The following is a 22,703-nucleotide window of genomic DNA, read 5'->3' on the forward strand; positions in this document are numbered from 1 at the left end:
CTCGGATGTCATTGACAAACTAGACGCCCATTATGGTTTGTACCTCCTGAAAAATTACTTTAGCATGCCAAAACTCCTATATTTTTTGCGTACAAGCCCTTGTTTTTTCAAAATGGTTTTTTGGAACGCTACAAAAAATTACTAAGAAATTCGTTATGCCAGGTCACTAACGTGAAAATGGATGATAACCAGTTTTTACAAGCAGTTCTCCCGGCAGCCAAAGGTGGCTTGGGCGTTTCTTCCGCTCGTCTACTCGCTTTACCCGCTTTCTTAGCCTCAGCAGTAGGAGCAAAAGATGCCTTGAGCGAAATCTTTGGTTTGGAGCATGTGGATGGAACCTATGATGATGCGCTTAAACGGTGGTTTGACCTTGGAAAAATTGAAATGGCTCCGGAAAATGAAATCCAAAAAAAATTGGACGGAGCCAATTTTTGACAGAGAAATTGCAGACTTGATTTTACGACTCGAACCAACGAACGTAAAAAGGTTCAACGCGTTCCAAGATAGATTTGGCTCCCAATGGTTGAACGTCAGCCCGTGCAAAAATTTAAGGTTAAAACTGTCGAACCAACAATTCAGAATTGCGATAGGACTTCGATTAGGATCAAAAATATGCGAACGGCATAAATGCGTGTGCGGAAAATACGTTACCGAGGATGGTTGGCATGGTCTTTCTTGCCTCAAAAGTGCAGGGAGATTCTCTAGGCATTCAAACCTGAATGCCCTTATAAAGCCGAGTCTATCATATACTCACATTCCGTCTGTTTTAGAACCACGACACCTCTACAGGACCGAGCAGAAGCGAACAGACGGTTTGACGCTCGTTCCATGGGCTGATGGTAAGCAGCTCTTGTGGGATGTAACGGTAGTAGACTCCTTAGCTCCTTGTTGGATTAATGCCGGGTCTGTTTGTAACCCTGGTACGGCTGCCGCTGAAGCGGAAGAGCGAAAAATTGACAAGTATAAAGATCTTGTAAATGAGGGATATCTTTTTCAACCGCTAGCTTTTGAAATTCAGGGCGCGGAAGTCCCCAGCACAGAAGTTTTTTTTTAGCAAGCTTCGTTAGAACCTAAGCATATGCACTGAGGAACCCAGAGCAGGCAGCTTTTTAAAACAGAGAATCTCCCTGGCAATACAGATTGCGAACGCCGCTTGCGTACTCGGAACAATAAATGACAAAATAACTTTCGACGAAATTTTATACTTGTAACACTTGTATATTATATTATCTCGTGTCGAGTTGCGTGTTCTCATTGAAGAAACGTAACTCGTATCGATTATAATTGAAAAGGACTTAAACACTTGTCATCTTTTATCATTATCACTTCCATATCTAGAAAATTCCAAGGATTTTGACTGGAATACATGATGAAGGGACTCATGACTGTAACCTCGGTTACTATGATACTTTTGACCTTCTGATTACCTTATGAAGAGAAAAATAGAAAAAATATATATTCACGGACCGACGTATGATAGCAAGCCCTTTTCGATGGACTTTTTGTAGATTATAGCATGTTAAAAGCCTCTGTCTTCGCAGAAAAATCAATTGTTGGAAAGATGACTTTATTTTAACGACTAGTGAAGCTATAGTTAGGACCAGAAGGGAAAAATGCGTGGAGTAGTTGAAGGTGAAGGAGATGGCGTGGAAGAAGTGTTCGGGAGCAAATGTGGAGGCCAGTATGTACGTAAAGAGCTAGTGAATGGACCAGAGATTGTGCAGTACAAAACACCTGACGGAACTGTCTACCACAGAGGAGGTAAGTAGTATGGTTTGGAGGTTTTCGTGGAAGGAAAATTGGATTTGCAATTGTAGATGTCTGCGCTGTTTGTCAAATAAATTCATTGTTTTGTTCCACCCATTTTGAAAAATGTCGAAGAACTATGTATTCGGGCATGTTTTACTTGTTTATTTTTAATTTCCACGCAAAATATGGTACTACAAATAATGACCAGACTGGTTTCAGTAATATATATTGAAGCCTTTACAGTCCTGATTCGAACCACATTAAAAAAATTCAGAAAAGTTTTCCGAGTGTCGAGAAAAACCGGTTTGAAATTTTTGATTTTTCGTCTTAATTCGAGCGAATAAAGCAAGCGAGCAGTCTTGATTTAATTGCTTAAAAGCTTACAATAGCGTAGATTTAAAGCGACGTTGAAAAGTTTTGAAATGTTTTCTTAGTTTCGAGAAGAAATTTTTGATTTTTGGCCTAATTTCAAGCTAAAAAGGTGCCGATGTTAATTCTATAAGTCTGATTAGCTTGATTCCCAGCCATCTGACTCTTTACTTTTATTCAAGTTATACTTGTCCTAATTTATGAAATTTGAATGGTTTTTGACTGGGTGATATGAGTGAACTAACTTCTGTTACCATGATAAATTCTGACAATAATGTGAGCGTGAAAGCTTACAATACGTTATTTATGCTTTTTTTAAGCCGCGAAAATTGATTTTTACTTGGGTAAGTTTAGTTTTTAGAGTTTTTCAAGCATCAATTTGGTAGTTTTTTTTATTTACACGCAAAATCTGGTACTACAAATAATGATCAGACTGGTTTCAGTTATATATATTGAAGCCCTTACAGTCCTGATTCGAACCACATATAAAAAATTCAGAAAAGTTTTACGAGTGTCGAGAAAAACCGGTTTGAAATTTTTGATTTTTCGTCTTAATTCGAGCGAATAAAGCAAGCGAGCAGTCTTGATTTAATTGCTTAAAAGCTTACAATAGCGTAGATTTAAAGCGACGTTGAAAAGTTTTGAAATGTTTTCTTAGTTTCGAGAAGAAATTTTTGATTTTTGGCCTAATTTCAAGCTAAAAAGGTGCCGATGTTAATTCTATAAGTCTGATTAGCTTGATTCCCAGCCATCTGACTCTTTACTTTTATTCAAGTTATACTTGTCCTAATTTATGAAATTTGAATGGTTTTTGACTGGGTGATATGAGTGAACTAACTTCTGTTACCATGATAAATTCTGACAATAATGTGAGCGTGAAAGCTTACAATACGTTATTTATGCTTTATTTAAGCCGCGAAAATTGATTTTTACTTGGGTAAGTTTAGTTTTTAGAGTTTTTCAAGCATCAATTTGGTAGTTTTTTTTATTTACACGCAAAATCTGGTACTACAAATAATGATCAGACTGGTTTCAGTTATATATATTGAAGCCCTTACAGTCCTGATTCGAACCACATATAAAAAATTCAGAAAAGTTTTACGAGTGTCGAGAAAAACCGGTTTGAAATTTTTGATTTTTCGTCTTAATTCGAGCGAATAAAGCAAGCGAGCAGTCTTGATTTAATTGCTTAAAAGCTTACAATAGCGTAGACTTAAACGTAAAATATTAGTTTTACTTGGGTAACGTTAATTTACTTTGAGTATTTTAGCGCCTTTTCGTTTTTTGCCCAGTATTTTTCTACAATTTTATGGCTGTCGAATATACCTAATTCATAGTTTTTTTTCGGTGTTCTAGTTGTCACAACGCCGAAAAAAAAGACAGTATTTTGAAGAAAAAAATGTGTTTTTTAAGACTGCTCGGAACATTCTGCGCTTCTGGGATAGTACCCGGCTATTCTTGTTCTTCATGCTTTATCAGGTATCACAAATAAGCATCAGAACGGGCAATTGATATATCATAGTAAAGTCCTTCCAGTCGTGATTCGAACGACGTTGAAAAGTTTCGAAATGTTTTCTTAGTTTCGAGAAGAAATTTTTGATTTTTGGCCTAATTTCAAGCTAAAAAGGTGCAGATGTTAATTCTGTCAGTCTGATTAGCTTAATTCCCAGCCATCTAACTCTTTACTTGTATTCAAGTTATACACTTCCTAATTTATGAAATTTCCATGGTTTGTGACTGGGTGATATGAGTGAACTAACTTCTATTACCATGATAAATTCTGACAATAATGTGAGCGTGAAAGCTTACAATACGTTATTTATGCTTAATTTAAGCCGCGAAAATTGATTTTTACTTGGGTAAGTTTAGTTTTTGGAGTTTTTTTAAGCATCAATTTGGTAGTCAAAGAATCAAAAACTTCAAATCAAAAAGTGTCTGGATAAAAGTTTTGAAAAATTTTGAATTTTTTTTGAAAACATTTTTTTTTTGTTTTTCTTGTCATTTTTCTTCAAAAACTGTTTTCCATATGGCTAATACTGCTAAAAAATGTCGAATATGTCTAAGATCTTTTTTTGTTCACATATTTATATCACACCACGCAGAAAAAACTACACCAATTCGAAAAAAAAACTTCGTTTTTTCTAAGACACTGGTCGGAACGTTCTGTGTTACTTGCACAGTAACCGGCTTTACTTGTTTGGCCTTGCGCCTTTTTTGGGTTCATTGCTCGCGACATTCCTAAATTTTACTGATTGCTAGCCCATTAGTTGATTTTGTTGGCTATTTTTACGTTTGCGATTAGCAGCGTTATCGAACCGGAAAATAGACTTTATTTTTTGTGTCAACTTGTTCAAGAGAATCGTGTGAATCACCTATATCTTGGTTTATAATGAATACAAACTTCTATGCGCGTCCTGAACTTAGCCTGGAGGTGAAGAATACGGCTGGGACGGTAATGGTGGTGTGTTCAAATCTGAGCAGCAACTGTTTTTTTTTTCAAACTGGATGTATTTCTTTCCCAAAAATGTCGGTCTATTGTGTATCTGCTTATGTTTCGTCGGCTTAGTTGACACATCGAAGAATTATTTTTTCTGTACACAATTTTGAATAAAGTTGCTTGAAGTCTTTTGATTTACACCAGCAATTTTTAGTTTTACTAGCCTTGATTTCGTCTATTTTGCTGTCTTTATTTTTTTTGCTTTAAAACTTCGGATTGAATATTTTCGGCTTATATTTCATCGACTTAGTGACCTAATTTGGGGTTATTTCAAAGGAAGCATAAGTTTTATGCTTCATCCCGGATTCGCTAAAATTCTGAGAATAGATTTTAGAGTTCATTGTTCTTCATGAAGTTTCGTCGTCTCAGTTGCCGCTGGTTATATTTTTTTTTGAATTTTTATCAATTGTCGTCCATTGTGTTTGTTTATGTAGATGTTTTCTGCAAATATTACATGGTTCCAGACATGATTTTGATTTTTGAGTATTTTCAAGTTGTGCTTTTTAAGTGTTTTTTTTTGTTGCTGTTGTTTTTTTTGGACTTGGTGCATCGCAAGTGGTGCGAAGCTATGCTTCGCCTCTGTTTCAGTTTGCCTTTCTGAAAAATATAGGGTTAGAAAGATACTAATTGAACCATTTGGGATGATTATGGCGCGCTATTTTGGTCTTTTTTCTTTTGTAGAGTGTCTGGCGAAGTCATCCAACTCAGAAATTATTACAAACTAAATTGAGTCGAGCTTTTTGATCTGGGTTAGTAGACGAGAAACATCCTTTTAGGCGTCATATTGCGTGTGGGGAATGTTACGCTTGCAATTAGCAAGCGTTATCAAACCGGAGCATAGACTTTTTTCGAGTTAACTTGTTTAGCAGAATCACTGGAACAACTTGTATCTTGGTTCATGATGACTTCGAACTTCTATGTGTTTCCGGTCAACTTAGCCTGGAGATAATCAATATGCCTGGGACGCCAAAGGTCCCGGGTTCGAATCTGACCAGGGCATGTTTTTTTTTTGAAACGGAAATATTCTGTTTCAAATAAAATTGTCAGCCAATCATTTGTCGTTCATCTGTTGTCGGCTTAGCTGTCACATCTTAAAATCGTTTTTTTTTGCTGCGCGTACTTTTCTTTTTTTGCGTTTAGTGTTTGATTTAGTCCTATAATTTGTAATTTTTTTACCTTGACTTATTTCCTTCGTTTTTTTGTTTCGCTAAAAAATTCTTCGGCCCAAATTATTTCAGTTTTTTTTTATTGTCAGCCAATCATTTGTCTGTTCATCTGTTGTCGGCTTAGTTGCCACATCATAGAATCGTTTTTTTTGCTGCGCGTATTTTTCTTTATTGCGTTTAGTGTTTGATTTAGTCCTACAATTTGTAATTTTTTTACCTTGACTTATTTCCGTTCTTTTTTTGTTTCGCTAAAAAAGTTTCCTCGGCCCAAATTATTTCAGCTTTTTTTATCGGATTAATGACCTACTTTTTGCTACAAAAATTATGGATTTTGGGAAGTCATGTGACCGTTTTTAGAAATTTTTTGAAGTTCCTCAATTTCCACAATCAAATGTGAGATGAAAATTCAATTGAATTGGTTGCGATAATTGTTCTTGCAGAAGCGGTGACTCCTTATTTTTCGTAAGAGAGTTGTTATCGTCTTGAGAGTACTGATTATCTCAAAATTTTTTACTCTTCTGACTTACTTTAGTAGAGAAACAACTAAGGTTTCAGGTAAAGTCCAATTTTTGAAATCAATTTTTTTTTGTGCGGCATCAGTATATCAAATTCATTCAATATCAAGTACCTCCAGACTTAGCTGGGCCTTCAGTCGGAAACTTTGGTTCACCTAGTTTTTTTCAACATTTAAAAGTTTTTTTTATCGACTTATGTTTTTTTATGTTTGTGTTGTAATTGATTGAAGTCAGCGATGACACCCATGGTGGTAGTTCCTCGCGTTTCTTTCTGGGAATGACTGTTTTAGTTTTTCCATCAACCACGCCTCTCAGTCGCTGAGAAGAACATTCGGGTTAGACCAACAATGGCCGATAAAAGTATATTCGGTAATGGCTTTGCCAAGTTTTTCGTAGTCAGTCAGCTAATGGGTGACTTAGTTTGATGATCTTGTTTTGGGGTCAGGTGGACGGAGCGTAGAATTCTTGCTGAGAGGGCGAAGTGGCAGGAATAACTACGGCCACCTAAAGAATAAGCCGTGGCAAATGGAGGTTTTGACAGACATGCAGCAGGTTTTGGTTTGAATCTGTGAGAAAAAGGTCTAGTATTTTGACCGCAGTTGTTTTGAAATTAATTTCTGAATAAAGCAGTCCAATAGGTCCATAGTTTTCTGTTTTTTTTTTAAAAAGTTAACCTCATGCCGAGCTCCCACCTTGCAACATTGGACCTTGTTATTCTGTGGGGGAGAGGTCATCTTTTTGCAGCAGCCGGTCCATGAGCTGGATTCGAACACACGACCTTCGTGTTAAAGGTCGTGCGTCTTGCCCAATCAGCTATGAACAGTTTTCTGTACATATAGATTGCCGGTAAACATGGTTTTATAGTCAACACCATTAAGGTTAAAGTCACTAACAATGAAGAAAGGGTTTCCTCGCGATATCTTAACAAATTGGTCTTCACATTGAGCCTCGCTCCAGCGGTTAGGCTGTCAGATGACCCGTTATTTGCTGCTGCTATCATAGTTGTTGAATTATTGCTGTTTTGTGAGCATGACACCACTTTCAATTCTGATAGATCAGAGCACTGCAAGTCAATTGTTGAATTATTGCTCATAGAGTTCATAGTTGTTGAATTATTGCTGTTTTGTGAGCATGACACCACTTTCAATTCTGATAGATCAGAGCACTGCAAGTCAATTGCTATGTCTTAATCAGTTCTTCATTGTTAGAAGTACCCGCCATGACGAGAAACAGGGTTCAACTTAGGAAGTCTTTGGTGAGCTACTTTTCTGTCAGAGCAATGCTGTCCATGTTGTCCTCATAGAAGAGCACCGGAGAGTGATATGCGACGTGATAATTGATGAGGCAACGGAAATTGAAGAGAACAAGGTCAATAGTATGTTGAATTTTCGGATTGTCGTTGTGTTAGTCATGGTAGTGAATCATCCTTGCAGTCCTTGTTCCGAGTTCTCGCAGTTTCATGTTTCTTAGTCGAAAGTGGTTGGGAGGAGTGCCCTGCTGGGCGAGTTCGTAGCCTCTCGCATGAAGACGTTCTTTTAACTTGTTCAGACGATAAGTCTTGACAAATGAAAACAGGTTTCCCGTAGTATCTCTTATCCTGGCTAGTGACAAGAGGACTTATCTTTTCTCCCACTCGTTCGCCAGGATTGCCATGTTGGGACGTTTTGGATGTTTTGTCTTCTTGTCGGTGAGTTGACCCAGGCGGTAAATGTATTGACTTGGCAGCTAATCCCAAGGTGGTTGATGACTTCATCGAGAGAAGCCTTATATTTGGTGCAACCTAATTCGCAAGATATTTCTGCCACCTTTTGGGGCACCTTTACAGCTTTTTCATAGCATGTGCTTTGACATTCGAATTGTAATAACATAACTCAGTTGGTGCATTTTAAATTCATCTAATGAACCGAAAAGAGTGATTTGATTCTAAAAACATAAAATAAAGAAAAATCTATTTCAGAAAATTTCTTACTCAATATATCTCGCAATTTTTTGAAATGTATATTTATACGTAATATGGCTTTATGATTTGCGGTTTGTTACATGCAAAGTAATTGTGGATGCCTTCAGTTTTTTATATTCCAAATTATTACTTTGAGTCTATTCGTATTTGGTGCCACTTTTGCTGAATCGAATTGACAATTTATTAGCATATGTAGCTGCTTTGTTCGTGACTAGTGTTAACCTTGCGTGGCGGAGTGGATAGTGCGTGAGACTTAAAATCTCTTGATTGCAGTAGGTCGCAGTTTCGAATCCTACACGTAGCCGAGTTTTTGCTGATTCGAGACATATTTCAACCTTTTCTTATTTCATTTGATAGAGCTGCTTTTTGATCGTGTTCTCGCAAGTATTTGCAAAGCACAGCTTCGCCTCTGGGTCGATAGACATTTTTGTGTCCGACATGATAAATTTGAATACGAATATCGATTATGTCGTCTTATTGAGAATAGTGAATAGCAGTAGTGGAACACGAATATCGATTGTGTTTGAAAATCGACGATCGTGAATAGTTTGATATGGATATCTATGACGTCTGATGATGAGATGTTTGGATGCTGGATATTGGAAGAGAATTTTTTGGTGTGATTAGTGGTGATGAAATTGGTGATTTGGTTTGATAGGGAAGAGGGAAAGATAGGGGTTCATCACGGCTACCCTTACATTAAGGCACTGAAAACTCACTAATTGATATGTTTATCAGAAGTATAACATGGTTCACACAATAAAGATTCGATGCGGGTATGAGAACAACAATCACCGAAAAACTGAGGCAAACGCGAGAAAAAAAGACGATTACTTGTCAAGAAACTCTGGGTCATGAATTTTCCAAGCTGCAAAACGAATTTTGCAAGCTGCAAAACGGACTTCAACCCTACAAAGTCGTTCCTTCTGGTTATGGTCTGTTGGTTTGTCTAGTGAGCTATTCAACGAGCAGAAAAAGGAAGGAGATGATACATTTTCAAACTCCAAACTCAACAGCGCACTGACTAGATGTTGATTGAAATAAGTGATGAAAAAGGGAAGTAACTATGAGTTTAGCACACTCTGATAGTATAATCACCCGAATCAGAAAGCAGTAGGAAAAAACAGATTGTTGTAAGGCTACCAATATCTAACAATTTTTCTATGAGTTCCCTAAATTGAATAAGTGCTGTCTATTATCAATAATTCAATAATACGAATGACTTTCGATCAACTTTAAAGCTATCTCTTTAAAAAATTGCATCAACTGTAAAAACTTGCATTTCCAGCGCTAGTTCCAACGATACATCAGAGTAGCAGCCGTAATCGGATTACAGCAAGAAAACTTACAACTAACCGTGCGAGACGCTGCGCTACTACTCTATCAAGCTCTGCCAGTAGCCGTCAAAGTGATTTTACCCAACAGCGTCGCTTCCCTAAAAGATCTTTTTTGCAATCCCCGGCTTCAAAAAGTTCACGTCTTGGAGTTACAGCAACTCCTATTCAACATAAAACAATAAAACATAAAGAAATTGTGGCTGCCTTCAGTTTTTTATATTCCAAATTATTACTTTGAGTCTATTCGTATTTGGTGCCTTTTTTGCTGAATCGAATTGACAATTTATTAGCATATGTAGCTGCTTTGTTCGTGACTAGTGTTAACCTTGCGTGGCGGAGTGGATAGTGCGTGAGACTTAAAATCTCTTGATTGCAGTAGGTCGCAGTTTCGAATCCTACACGTAGCCGAGTTTTTGCTAATTCGAGACATATTTCAACTTTTTCTTAATTCATTTGATAGCTGCTTTTTGATCGTGTTCTCGCAAGTATTTGCGAAGCACAGCTTCGCCTCTGGGTCGATAGGTATTTTGTGTCCGACATGATAAATTTGAATACGAATATCGATTATGTCGTCTTATTGAGAATAGGGAATAGCAGTAGCGGAACACGAATAGTATTTGATTGAAGTCAGCGATGACACCCATGGTGGTAGTTCCTCGCGTTTCTTTCTGGGAATGACTGTTTTAGTTTTTCCATCAACCACGCCTCTCAGTCGCTGAGAAGAACATTCGGGTTAGACCAACAATGGCCGATAAAAGTATATTCGGTAATGGCTTTGCCAAGTTTTTCGTAGTCAGTCAGCTAATGGGCGACTTAGTTTGATGATCTTGTTTTGGGGTCAGGTGGACGGAGCGTAGAATTCTTGCTGAGAGGGCGAAGTGGCAGGAATAACTACGGCCACCTAAAGAATAAGCCGTGGCAAATGGAGGTTTTGACAGACATGCAGCAGGTTTTGGTTTGAATCTGTGAGAAAAAGGTCTAGTATTTTGACCGCAGTTGTTTTGAAATTAATTTCTGAATAAAGCAGTCCAATAGGTCCATAGTTTTCTGTTTTTTTTTAAAAAAGTTAACCTCATGCCGAGCTCCCACCTTGCAACATTGGACCTTGTTATTCTGTGGGGGAGAGGTCATCTTTTTGCAGCAGCCGGTCCATGAGCTGGATTCGAACACACGACCTTCGTGTTAAAGGTCGTGCGTCTTGCCCAATCAGCTATGAACAGTTTTCTGTACATATAGATTGCCGGTAAACATGGTTTTATAGTCAACACCATTAAGGTTAAAGTCACTAACAATGAAGAAAGGGTTTCCTCGCGATATCTTAACAAATTGGTCTTCACATTGAGCCTCACTCCAGCGGTTAGGCTGTCAGATGACCCGTTATTTGCTGCTGCTATCATAGTTGTTGAATTATTGCTGTTTTGTGAGCATGACACCACTTTCAATTCTGATAGATCAGAGCAGTGCAAGTCAATTGTTGAATTATTGCTCATAGAGTTCATAGTTGTTGAATTATTGCTGTTTTGTGAGCATGACACCACTTTCAATTCTGATAGATCAGAGCACTGCAAGTCAATTGCTATGTCTTAATCAGTTCTTCATTGTTAGAAGTACCCGCCATGACGAGAAACAGGGTTCAACTTAGGACGTCTTTGGTGAGCTACTTTTCTGTCAGAGCAATGCTGTCCATGTTGTCCTCATAGAAGAGCACCGGAGAGTGATATGCGACGTGATAATTGATGAGGCAACGGACATTGAAGAGAACAAGGTCAATAGTATGTTGAATTTTCGGATTGTCGTTGTGTTAGTCATGGTAGTGAATCATCCTTGCAGTCCTTGTTCCGAGTTCTCGCAGTTTCATGTTTCTTAGTCGAAAGTGGTTGGTAGGAGTGCCCTGCTGGGCGAGTTCGTAGCCTCTCGCATGAAGACGTTCTTTTAACTTGTTCAGACGATAAGTCTTGACAAATGAAAACAGGTTTCCCGTAGTATCTCTTATCCTGGCTAGTGGCAAGAGGACTTATCTTTTCTCCCACTCGTTCGCCAGGATTGCCATGTTGGGACGTTTTGGATGTTTTGTCTTCTTGTCGGTGAGTTGACCCAGGCGGTAAATGTATTGACTTGGCAGCTAATCCCAAGGTGGTTGATGACTTCATCGAGAGAAGCCTTATATTTGGTGCAACCTAATTCGCAAGATATTTCTGCCACCTTTTGGGGCACCTTTACAGCTTTTTCATAGCATGTGCTTTGACATTCGAATTGTAATAACATAACTCAGTTGGTGCATTTTAAATTCATCTAATGAACCGAAAAGAGTGATTTGATTCTAACAACATAAAATAAAGAAAAATCTATTTCAGAAAATTTCTTACTCAATATATCTCGCAATTTTTTGAAATGTATATTTATACGTAATATGGCTTTATGATTTGCGGTTTGTTACATGCAAAGTAATTGTGGATGCCTTCAGTTTTTTATATTCCAAATTATTACTTTGAGTCTATTCGTATTTGGTGCCACTTTTGCTGAATCGAATTGACAATTTATTAGCATATGTAGCTGCTTTGTTCGTGACTAGTGTTAACCTTGCGTGGCGGAGTGGATAGTGCGTGAGACTTAAAATCTCTTGATTGCAGTAGGTCGCAGTTTCGAATCCTACACGTAGCCGAGTTTTTGCTGATTCGAGACATATTTCAACCTTTTCTTATTTCATTTGATAGAGCTGCTTTTTGATCGTTTTCTCGCAAGTATTTGCAAAGCGCAGCTTCGCCTCTGGGTCGATAGACATTTTTGTGTCCGACATGATAAATTTGAATACGAATATCGATTATGTCGTCTTATTGAGAATAGTGAATAGCAGTAGCGGAACACGAATATCGATTGTGTTTGAAAATCGACGATCGTGAATAGTTTGATATGGATATCTATGACGTCTGATGATGAGATGTTTGGATGCTGGATATTGGAAGAGAATTTTTTGGTATGATTAGTGGTGATGAAATTGATGATTTGGTTTGATAGGGAAGAGGGAAAGATAGGGGTTCATCACGGCTACCCTTACATTAAGGCACTGAAAACTCACTAATTGATATGTTTATCACAAGTATAACATGGTTCACACAATAAAGATTCGATGCGGGTATGAGAACAACAATCACCGAAAAACTGAGGCAAACGCGAGAAAAAAAGACGATTACTTGTCAAGAAACTCTGGGTCATGAATTTTCCAAGCTGCAAAACGAATTTTGCAAGCTGCAAAACGGACTTCAACCCTACAAAGTCGTTCCTTCTGGTTATGGTCTGTTGGTTTGTCTAGTGAGCTATTCAACGAGCAGAAAAAGGAAGGAGATGATACATTTTTAAACTCCAAACTCAACAGCGCACTGACTAGATGTTGATTGAAATAAGTGATGAAAAAGGGAAGTAACTATGAGTTTAGCACACTCTGATAGTATAATCACCCGAATCAGAAAACAGTAGGAAGAAACAGATTGTTGTAAGGCTACCAATATCTAACAATTTTTCTATGAGTTCCCTAAATTGAATAAGTGCTGTCTATTATCAATAATTCAATAATACGAATGACTTTCGATCAACTTTAAAGCTATCTCTTTAAAAAATTGCATCAACTGTAAAAACTTGCATTTCCAGCGCTAGTTCCAACGATACATCGGAGTAGCAGCCATAATCGGATTACAGCAAGAAAACTTACAACTAACCGTACGAGACGCTGCGCTACTACTCTATCAAGCTCTGCCAGTAGCCATCAAAGTGATTTTGCCCAACAGCGTCGCTTCCCTAAAAGATCTTTTTTCAATCGCCGGCTTCAAAAAGTTCACGTCTTGGAGTTACAGCAACTCCTATTCAACATAAAAGCAGACACGTCCGATGTTTTCCTGAGGAGCCTAATGAAAGAGCGTGTCGATTACCAGATTTGGCAGCCATAGCTCAGCTTGACTAAGCAGTAGCCCACAGGATGGTAGAAGCAGCGCGATTCCACGCGCAAATTGCTCAAAGGCGAAAATGAATAAACACAGCAACTGACTAAAGTAACTAACCAAAATTAACGATTGTTCATTAAAGGCTGGTTGAGATCAAAAATGATCGTGCAAGAATCTTTTTAACGTGATAAACATTCCTTTTTATCATGGTATGTGAGATAAGTCGAAATGAAGACTACCTGGTGGACAGATTTCACAAAGAAAACAACAAAGCCTCAAAAAGGTTCAAAATCGCTCTCACGAAGTTGTCCACAAATCACCAACATATTGATAAGCAGCTCAACGAAATTGAAAAATCAGTCAGATCCGCATTTAAAAGAGCGAGAAGCGACCAGATCTTACCCAGTTTTTCAAGGCTCAACACAAGCCAAATCAAAAAAGCCAATAAAGAGGACAATATCAACAAAAGTGGAAGTGCCAGACATCGTCAGAGAAATAAGCCATGGCAGTTTTTCATTCATTTCATCCAAACAGGATTTCAAACATTAAATCCAATCAAAGCTGAGCAGTATCAACAGTGGTAACGAAACCCGCAGTGCTCAGTCGTGTACCAAAATTTAAAAAAGTCGGCCAATAGTCAATAACCAACCATCGTTGCACCTACAACCACCTCAGAATTACTCGAAACAACAAAATATATTAAATCGTACGTCACAAGGTTAGCTGTAGAGAAACAAGACTCGTTAAAAAGCTTCAAGTCAGCATTCATATTTTTATTCAAGTTATTTTCGAAGCCGCCTGTTAGCGAGAATTGAGGGATAATTCAAAATGATTATATAGGTGGTCCATTTCTAAGGAGTTAATTGTTTACCAGGATTGGGATTGTAAACGTGATCACCTTGCATTGGTTGTGAAATGTGAAAGTTGTTCTTATTTTGTTTGCATCATTTAGGGGCTCAAAAGTGGATTCAATGTTTTCGTTCTTTTGTACATGGCCACGGTGGTCTTCATTAGTTTTAGAGTTCCACAGGGGTGTATGCACGTTGGCATCTTCAGTACCAAATCATCAATGGAAATTTGAGACGAACTGGTTGCCTATGCTTTACCTAATATCTGTTTCGTCACAAGTAGATTCAATTTTTCGTCTCGATTTATAGAAGGTAAATGCTGGCTGTCATTTTTGTTGTTTCAACATTTGCAGAAAAATGAGAAATAGACATTAAATGGAACAGGTTGATTAAGAAACTGCATTTTCAGGTGCTTTCCTGGGAATTCCGTTATTGTTATTAATAAATGTTTTTTTTTCAAAAAGGCGTCTGTAGGCAGATACGGAATTTTGGTTACATTGGGGGCTTGTGGAGCGAATGGTTTCAATGTGGAGGGTTTTGGTTTTTTGGCTCCAAAGGTGGATGGAGCCATGCTTTCTGTATCGAGAACAAACAGTTTCATGTTTCTGATTTAAATGTAATTTCGAGCGAATAAAGCGAGCGAGCAAGCCTTATTGTCGTTCTGGCTAGTATTTGGTACACGTGAGATACTCTACACTTAAGGCTGCAAGGGGCGTGTAGTTCTTGAGGCTAAAGTTATCGCTTGTTTTCTTATTGCACTTTATAGAGCTGTTTTTTGTCGTTCTGGCTAGTATTTGGTACACGTGAGATACTCTACACTTAAGGCTGCAAGGGGCGTGTAGTTCTCGAGGCTAAAGTTATCGCTTGTTTTCTTATTGCACTTTATAGAGCTGTTTTTTTTGTCGTTCTGGCTAGTATTTGGTACACGTGAGATACTCTACACTTAAGGCTGCAAGGGGCGTGTAGTTCTCGAGGCTAAAGTTATCGCTTGTTTTCTTATTGCACTTTATAGAGCTGTTTTTTTTGTCGTTCTGGCTAGTATTTGGTACACGTGAGATACTCTACACTTAAGGCTGCAAGGGGCGTGTAGTTCTTGAGGCTAAAGTTATCGCTTGTTTTCTTATTGCACTTTATAGAGCTGTTTTTTGTCGTTCTGGCTAGTATTTGGTACACGTGAGATACCCTACACTTAAGGCTGCAAGGGGCGTGTAGTTCTCGAGGCTAAAGTTATCACTTGTTTTCTTATTGCACTTTATAGAGCTGTTTTTTTTTGTCGTTCTTGCTAGTATTTGGTACACGTGAGATACTCTACACTTAAGGCTGCAAGGGGCGTGTAGTTCTCGAGGCTAAAGTTATCGCTTGTTTTCTTATTGCACTTAATAGAGCTGTTTTTTTTTGTCGTTCTGGCTAGTATTTGGTACACGTGAGATACTCTAGACTTAAGGCTGCAAGGGGCGTGTAGTTCTTGAGGCTAAAGTTATCGCTTGTTTTCTTATTGCACTTTATAGCTGTTTTTTTTGTCGTTCTGGCTAGTATTTGGTACACGTGAGATACTCTACACTTAAGGCTGCAAGGGGCGTGTAGTTCTCGAGGCTAAAGTTATCGCTTGTTTTCTTATTGCACTTTATAGAGCTGTTTTTTTGTCGTTCTGGCTAGTATTTGGTACACGTGAGATACTCTACACTTAAGGCTGCAAGGGGCGTGTAGTTCTCGAGGCTAAAGTTATCGCTTGTTTTCTTATTGCACTGTATAGAGCTCTTTTTTTGTCGTTCTGGCTAGTATTTGGTACACGTTTGATACTCTACACTTCAGGCTGCAAGGGGCGTGTAGTTCTCGAGGCTAATGTTATCGCTTGTTTTCTTATTGCACTTTATAGAGCTGTTTTTTTGTCGTTCTGGCTGGTATTTGGTACACGTGAGATACTCTACACTTAAGGCTGCAAGGGGCGTGTAGTTCTCGAGGCTAAAGTTATCGCTTGTTTTCTTATTGCACTTTATAGAGCTGTTTTTTGTCGTTCTGGCTAGTATTTGGTACACGTGAGATACTCTACACTTAAGGCTGCAAGGGGCGTGTAGTTCTCGAGGCTAAAGTTATCGCTTTTTTTCTTATTGCACTTTATAGAGCTGTTTTTTTTGTCGTTCTGGCTAGTATTTGGTACACGTGAGATACTCTACACTTAAGGCTGCAAGGGGCGTGTAGTTCTCGAGGCTAAATTTATCGCTTGTTTTCTTATTGCACTTTATAGAGCTGTTTTTTTTTGTCGTTCTGGCTAGTATTTGGTACACGTGAGATACTCTACACTTAAGGCTGCAAGGGGCGTGTAGTTCTCGAGGCTAAAGTTATCGCTTGTTTTCTTATTGCACTTTATAGAGCTGTTTTTTTGTCGTTCTGGCTAGTATTTGGTACACGTGAGATACTCTACACTTAAGGCTGCAAGGGGCGTGTAGTTCTTGAGGCTAAAGTTATCGCTTGTTTTCTTATTGCACTTTATAGAGCTGTTTTTTGTCGTTCTGGCTAGTATTTGGTACACGTGAGATACCCTACACTTAAGGCTGCAAGGGGCGTGTAGTTCTCGAGGCTAAAGTTATCGCTTGTTTTCTTATTGCACTTTATAGAGCTGTTTTTTTTCTCGTTCTTGCTAGTATTTGGTACACGTGAGATACTCTACACTTAAGGCTGCAAGGGGCGTGTAGTTCTCGAGGCTAAAGTTATCGCTTGTTTTCTTTTTGCACTTTCTAGAGCTGTTTTTTTTTGTCGTTCTGGCTAGTATTTGGTACACGTGAGATACTCTAGACTTAAGGCTGCAAGGGGCGTGTAGTTCTTGAGGCTAAAGTTATCGCTTGTTTTCTTATTGCACTTTATAGAGCTGTTTTTTTGTCGTTCTGGCTAGTATTTGGTACACGTGAGATACTCTACACTTAAGGCTGCAAGGGGCGTGTAGTTCTCGAGGCTAAAGTTATCGCTTGTTTTCTTATTGCACTTTATAGAGCTGTTTTTTTTTGTCGTTCTGGCTAGTATTTGGTACACGTGAGATACTCTACACTTAAGGCTGCAAGGGGCGTGTAGTTCTCGAGGCTAAAGTTATCGCTTGTTTTCTTATTGCACTGTATAGAGCTCTTTTTTTGTCGTTCTGGCTAGTATTTGGTACACGTGAGATACTCTACACTTCAGGCTGCAAGGGGCGTGTAGTTCTCGAGGCTAAAGTTATCGCTTGTTTTCTTATTGCACTTTATAGAGCTGTTTTTTTGTCGTTCTGGCTGGTATTTGGTACACGTGAGATACTCTACACTTAAGGCTGCAAGGGGCGTGTAGTTCTCGAGCCTAAAGTTATCGCTTGTTTTCTTATTGCACTTTATAGAGCTGTTTTTTGTCGTTCTGGCTAGTATTTGGTACACGTGAGATACTCTACACTTAAGGCTGCAAGGGGCGTGTAGTTCTCGAGGCTAAAGTTATCGCTTGTTTTCTTATTGCACTTTATAGAGCTGTTTTTTTGTCGTTCTGGCTAGTATTTGGTACACGTGAGATACTCTACACTTAAGGCTGCAAGGGGCGTGTAGTTCTCGAGGCTAAAGTTATCGCTTGTTTTCTTATTGCACTTTATAGAGCTGTTTTTTGTCGTTCTGGCTAGTATTTGGTACACGTGAGATACTCTACACTTAAGGCTGCAAGGGGCGTGTAGTTCTTGAGGCTGAAGTTATCACATGTTTTCTTATTTGTCCTACATTTCCGCCATTTTTATAGTTTCAGAATGCCTTTTCTAACAGTCAATTTTGCACGTTTTGTGAAGTTTTAATTTTTTTTTGTCTTTTGTTTCTTTGAAGTTTCCTTCGGCTTGAATTGTTTGAGTTATCGTGTTCCGAAATTAGAATTTTATGTGTGTTTTTATTTCAGGCGGATCGAAAAATTTCCAGCATTTTTTTAGCGTAGTCATTGGTTGGTATATTTTGTCTCTATTTAAAAAAAATTTATTGTTCGACTGGCTCTTGTCTCATTTTATATTTCGTGTGCCGTGCTATCTTTGTGCTGAGTCGCAAGTGGAGAGGAGCTCCGCAGTGCATCTGTGTTTCAAATTGTTCACGCTCTGCGGTTTTTTCTCTCAGCAGAGTTCGTGACTCTGGTGTTTTTTCTGTCGTTTCCACAACAAATGTCAATTAGACATAAATATGTTGAAAGGTTTTGCACGAAAATATATCCCAAATTAAAGAATTTAAAGAGCATATTTAATCTTTTATTTTATCACCTTGCTATAAAATTTATTTGTTGCTTTTGCCAAAGTTTTCCTCACGTTTCTTTTTGACCAAATAGCTTTTGTGAGCCTTTCATCGGTGTTTTTGATTTTTTGCTCAAATTTGGTCGGCCAAGTCTCATGTTAGATTAAAAGTTGTCAAAAGTTTTATTGCATTGAAATATACCCCTGCTGAGAATGAGTTGCTGGAGCCGTTTTGTTAATTGCCTTCTTAAAGTGTTGAACAAGTGTGACATCAGGTACTTAAGTGTTTCACCGAGGAAAATTACTTTAAAGTATGATATTTTTCGAGAAAGTGCAAAGTTCAAGTGATTGAAATCGAGTTATTACATCAGTTTTGAGAGTTGGAACTTCAAATTACAACCGATTGAAAAATAAATGAAATTAATTGGCTGTTGAAATTATAGGAAATTAGACGAGAAGCAAACTAGACGTGACCAAAAAAAAAAGAATTTTGATGCGCCGATTCAAAACTACAATTATGAGAAATAAGACGTAATTGTATTTTTATCGTTTCTGTACTTTGTTTACTGACTACAAATAACTTTCGCTGACGACAATTAACTTTCGTTTGAGCTTTCTTAAATGCAAATCAGTTTTTCACTTTTCGCAGTTGTATAATTTATGCAGTTCGTAAGTGTTTATAAAATTCAGATAAACTCTTTGTAAATCATTCAAAATAAGTATTTTGATATGCAATGGCATTAAGTAATCTTTTGTTTTTTGTGAAATTTTGTTTTAAGCAATAAGTTTTGTAGGTCTTTGCGTTTCGTACAAAATGCTCGTTTTTGCAAAAAAAAATGACGCCTGGATTCAATTTTACTAGAAACGTCTAGTTTGCTTTCCGTTTTTTTCCTGCCACCAAAAATTTATATATTATTAAGGGAGTTAGGAAATTAGACGACAAACAAATTAGTTGAACCGAAAGTAACTGAAGTTAGATAATAACTTGAGTGCAAACTGCGTGAGAATTGTTTACAGAGTTAAGATATCTTCACACTAGGGAGGTTGCGAGCGTTAGTGTTTTCGTACCAACCTTCTTTTTTTCCTAACGCAATCAAAAGTGTTAATTGAAAACTTCACTGTCACATTGGAAATTGCATAGCATCTGTTCTCTGCTTTATTTGTGACCAGTGTTTGTGATTAATTAGGCGTACCTGAGTTGTTAGTGCTTGAGTCTCAAAATCTCCAGGTCGCAGTGGGTCGTAGGTTCGAATCCGAGACGTAGCCGATTTTTATTTAATTCGAGGCTTATTTCTATTTTTCTTTTTCACATTATAGACTTGCTTTGTGTCGTTTTCCCGCTGGGTTTGCGAAGCACAGCTTCGCCTCGATGTTTGATAGAGTAAAGACTGGTTGTCGAACCGCAAATCAGGTTTATCATTTTAGTTGTATAATTTATGCTGACAAAATTTATTGTTCAAAATAAAAATTCACAAGCACAAGAAGAGTATAAAATGCCATTGCATATCAAAATAATTATCATGAATGATTTATAAAATTTTAATCCGAATATTATAAAAACATTTTTGAATTGCTTAATTATACAATTTCTTCATGTGAAAAGTGATTTGCACTGAAGAATGCGCTGTCGATTTTGTCGATTTTTCACTACTTTTTTATCTTCATATACCAAAGGGTAAATTTAATGCGTGTGTCTTTAGTTTTTGTCTAATCCAAATCTCTCTGTTAGAAAAGAAAAAAAAACTGACATAAAAAATGATTTTTTTTCGGATGCTTGGTCTCTGATTTTTTTTAAATCAAAAAGTGCGGGAATTAGTTTTAATTTGATCTGTTTACTGTTTTAGGATTGAGCAGTTTTGTTTGAAATTGGTTCAAGTTGATGACGTATTATTTTAATATGTCAAAATTATTTGAAAAAAAAATCATAAATTTCCAGAATGTTTGTTTTTTGCAATTTTGACCTAACTGTCTTGTCTATGAAGATATGTGGCAAGTTTTGAACGCGATTCAGGAGTGGGATTTTTCTAGCTAAAAATTGTGAATTTGTTTTTTTTCGTGTTTTCTTCATTGGGATTTCTTGTTATTACCTTTTTTTGTTGTGAGCCACCCTCTCTGTTAACGTTCTTTATCAACTTCATAATCGTTAGGTTTGATATAATTGGATTAATTTTATAAGCCTTAAGAGTTTTACAGGTTTTCAGCGAGCTTTTTTTGTAGAATTTGTTTGAAACTTATGCTTTTGTTTATTTGTAGTTTTTTTTCAGTTTGATCTTCGTTTATAGCAAATAACGGGCAAGCCCTTTTCGTAAACTCAATGTTTCTGTAGTACATTTTTCTTTATTTGCAAGATTTAAAGCAAAATTTGTGAGTACATTCAGAACTATTGGATATCGAATTTGAGCAAAATTTTTTTTATCATTTCCATCTATTGCTTATGAGAAAGACATGAATGGAGTTTGTGTTGCCCGAATCCTTCTTATTTTGCAGGTCATCAATTTTTTAAACTATTGCATTAAAATGTTTCTTGATTTTTGAAACCGATTTCCTTCAAGTGTTTTTTACTTCGTTTCAGCCTCATAATCTTTTGATATTTCTCGTTTTTTTTTTGTATCGCATGTGATGCGAAGCTCAGCTTCGCCTTTGTGTAATAAATTAATCCCATGTGCGCTGTAGTAAAGTAATCCCATAATCGTTACACAAATAAAATAAGAATTAAAGAATTCTTCTCCAAAAACACTCGAGAGAGCGCCATAAAGCTAAATCTAGCCTGTTTTCAGCCGTCTTAGGCTGTCCAATTGATGTCAATAATTTGCTCTAACACAGTGTAATGGACTAGTTTCGTAAGCATATAAAGTGCCCGGTTAATATTGAGTCGGATATTTTTGATAGGAAATGATGTGAGACTTTTCTTGAACTCTTGTAGCAGTTACAAAGCATACGTGTTAAAGAATCAGTAAAAGGTGCTCTGTTCTGTTTCATAAGCAGACAAAATATTTTAGCTTATTTATTCTGTAGTTGCTGGAATTGATGCAGTTGTGCTTCTCTTTTAGTTTTTATTGTTTCTTCTTTTTGTTTAGATTGTGTCTATCTGGAAAACAGGTCAGCAGACACTCCATTCGACATCTGCACCCTCCTGAACTTCAAACTGGTTAGTACTTTCTTAGAAATCTACTGCTGCAGCCAGTAGATAATAACTGTTTCGGCGTTCACTCTTAGATTGAGTCATGGCATATGTTGGTGTGTTTTTCCACTTAATTGCAGGCATCATCTTGCAGGCGCTTTAAGAGATGCAGATGCCAAAAAATGTATTTTCAAATAGTTCTCTGAAAGTGTAGAGAAACTGGCCTGGTTGTAATTTCAGTTTTTCTAGTTCACAACTGAAGTTTGGATGAGAAGATGTGAGGTCACTTCCAATCTAAGTTAACTTTAGTTCGAAGCCAATTATGATTTTTCCTTATTTTCGAACCTCATGTTTTTTTCTACCTCTGCTCAAAAATTCTGTTAATTTGTTTACTTTTAACAGAATTTCTGTTAATTACTCTGTTTGTTTTATTATTGGCTAGTGCGATCTGAGCATTAGGTGGTACGTGTAAAGATGCTGATTATTCTCATCACAGCTTGGCTCGTTTAGGAATTGTTGAATCAACCTTTAGTCTTGTTTTCACGTAGTTAATCGTCCTCCAAAGAATTTCTAAGAAGACTTGAGGTTGATTAATTCCGGATTGGTCGGAACATAGGCTGTTTCCAAAAATGTCTTCAATATTTATAATTTGATGTGTTTCTAAGGACAATAACTTAGATTGTAGGCGATCTGATTTGCCCGATGACCCCCATGTAAAATAAGAAACCAGTTGATGATTTGTGTGGCGGTAGTGGTCTTTATTGGAACAAGTGAGAAAGGGGGAATTTATTCTGGTGGATTTCATTCCATTAGACTAGAGGCGAAAAGAGTAGAAGAATGTGCAACTGGGCACTCAATGGGCAATGGAATCGAGTAAATAACTATCTCTTCCACCACATGTCTCTCTCTCTCTCTCTCTCTCTCTCTCTCTGTCTCTAGCATTCCCTTTTACTATTATCCCCTGCAGATTATAGCGGATAAAATTGAACCTATGAA

The 22,703-nt window shown here is 37.4% G+C and overlaps 1 protein-coding gene across 1 annotated transcript in view; it reads left to right on the plus strand.

The window, feature by feature from the left end:
- Nucleotides 1-1,511: 1,511 nt before the first annotated feature.
- Nucleotides 1,512-22,703, plus strand: part of LOC134853390 (serine-rich adhesin for platelets-like) — a gene marked incomplete in the record, with an annotated part of 95,142 nt that continues 73,950 nt past the window's right edge. The window contains 2 exon segments of the mRNA XM_063869382.1: nt 1,512-1,761; nt 21,664-21,734. Coding sequence (XP_063725452.1) covers nt 1,614-1,761; nt 21,664-21,734 — 219 coding nt within the window.

Source organism: Symsagittifera roscoffensis, chromosome 8, assembly GCF_963678635.1.
Source record: "Symsagittifera roscoffensis chromosome 8, txSymRosc1.1, whole genome shotgun sequence".
Lineage (NCBI taxonomy): Eukaryota > Metazoa > Xenacoelomorpha > Acoela > Convolutidae > Symsagittifera > Symsagittifera roscoffensis.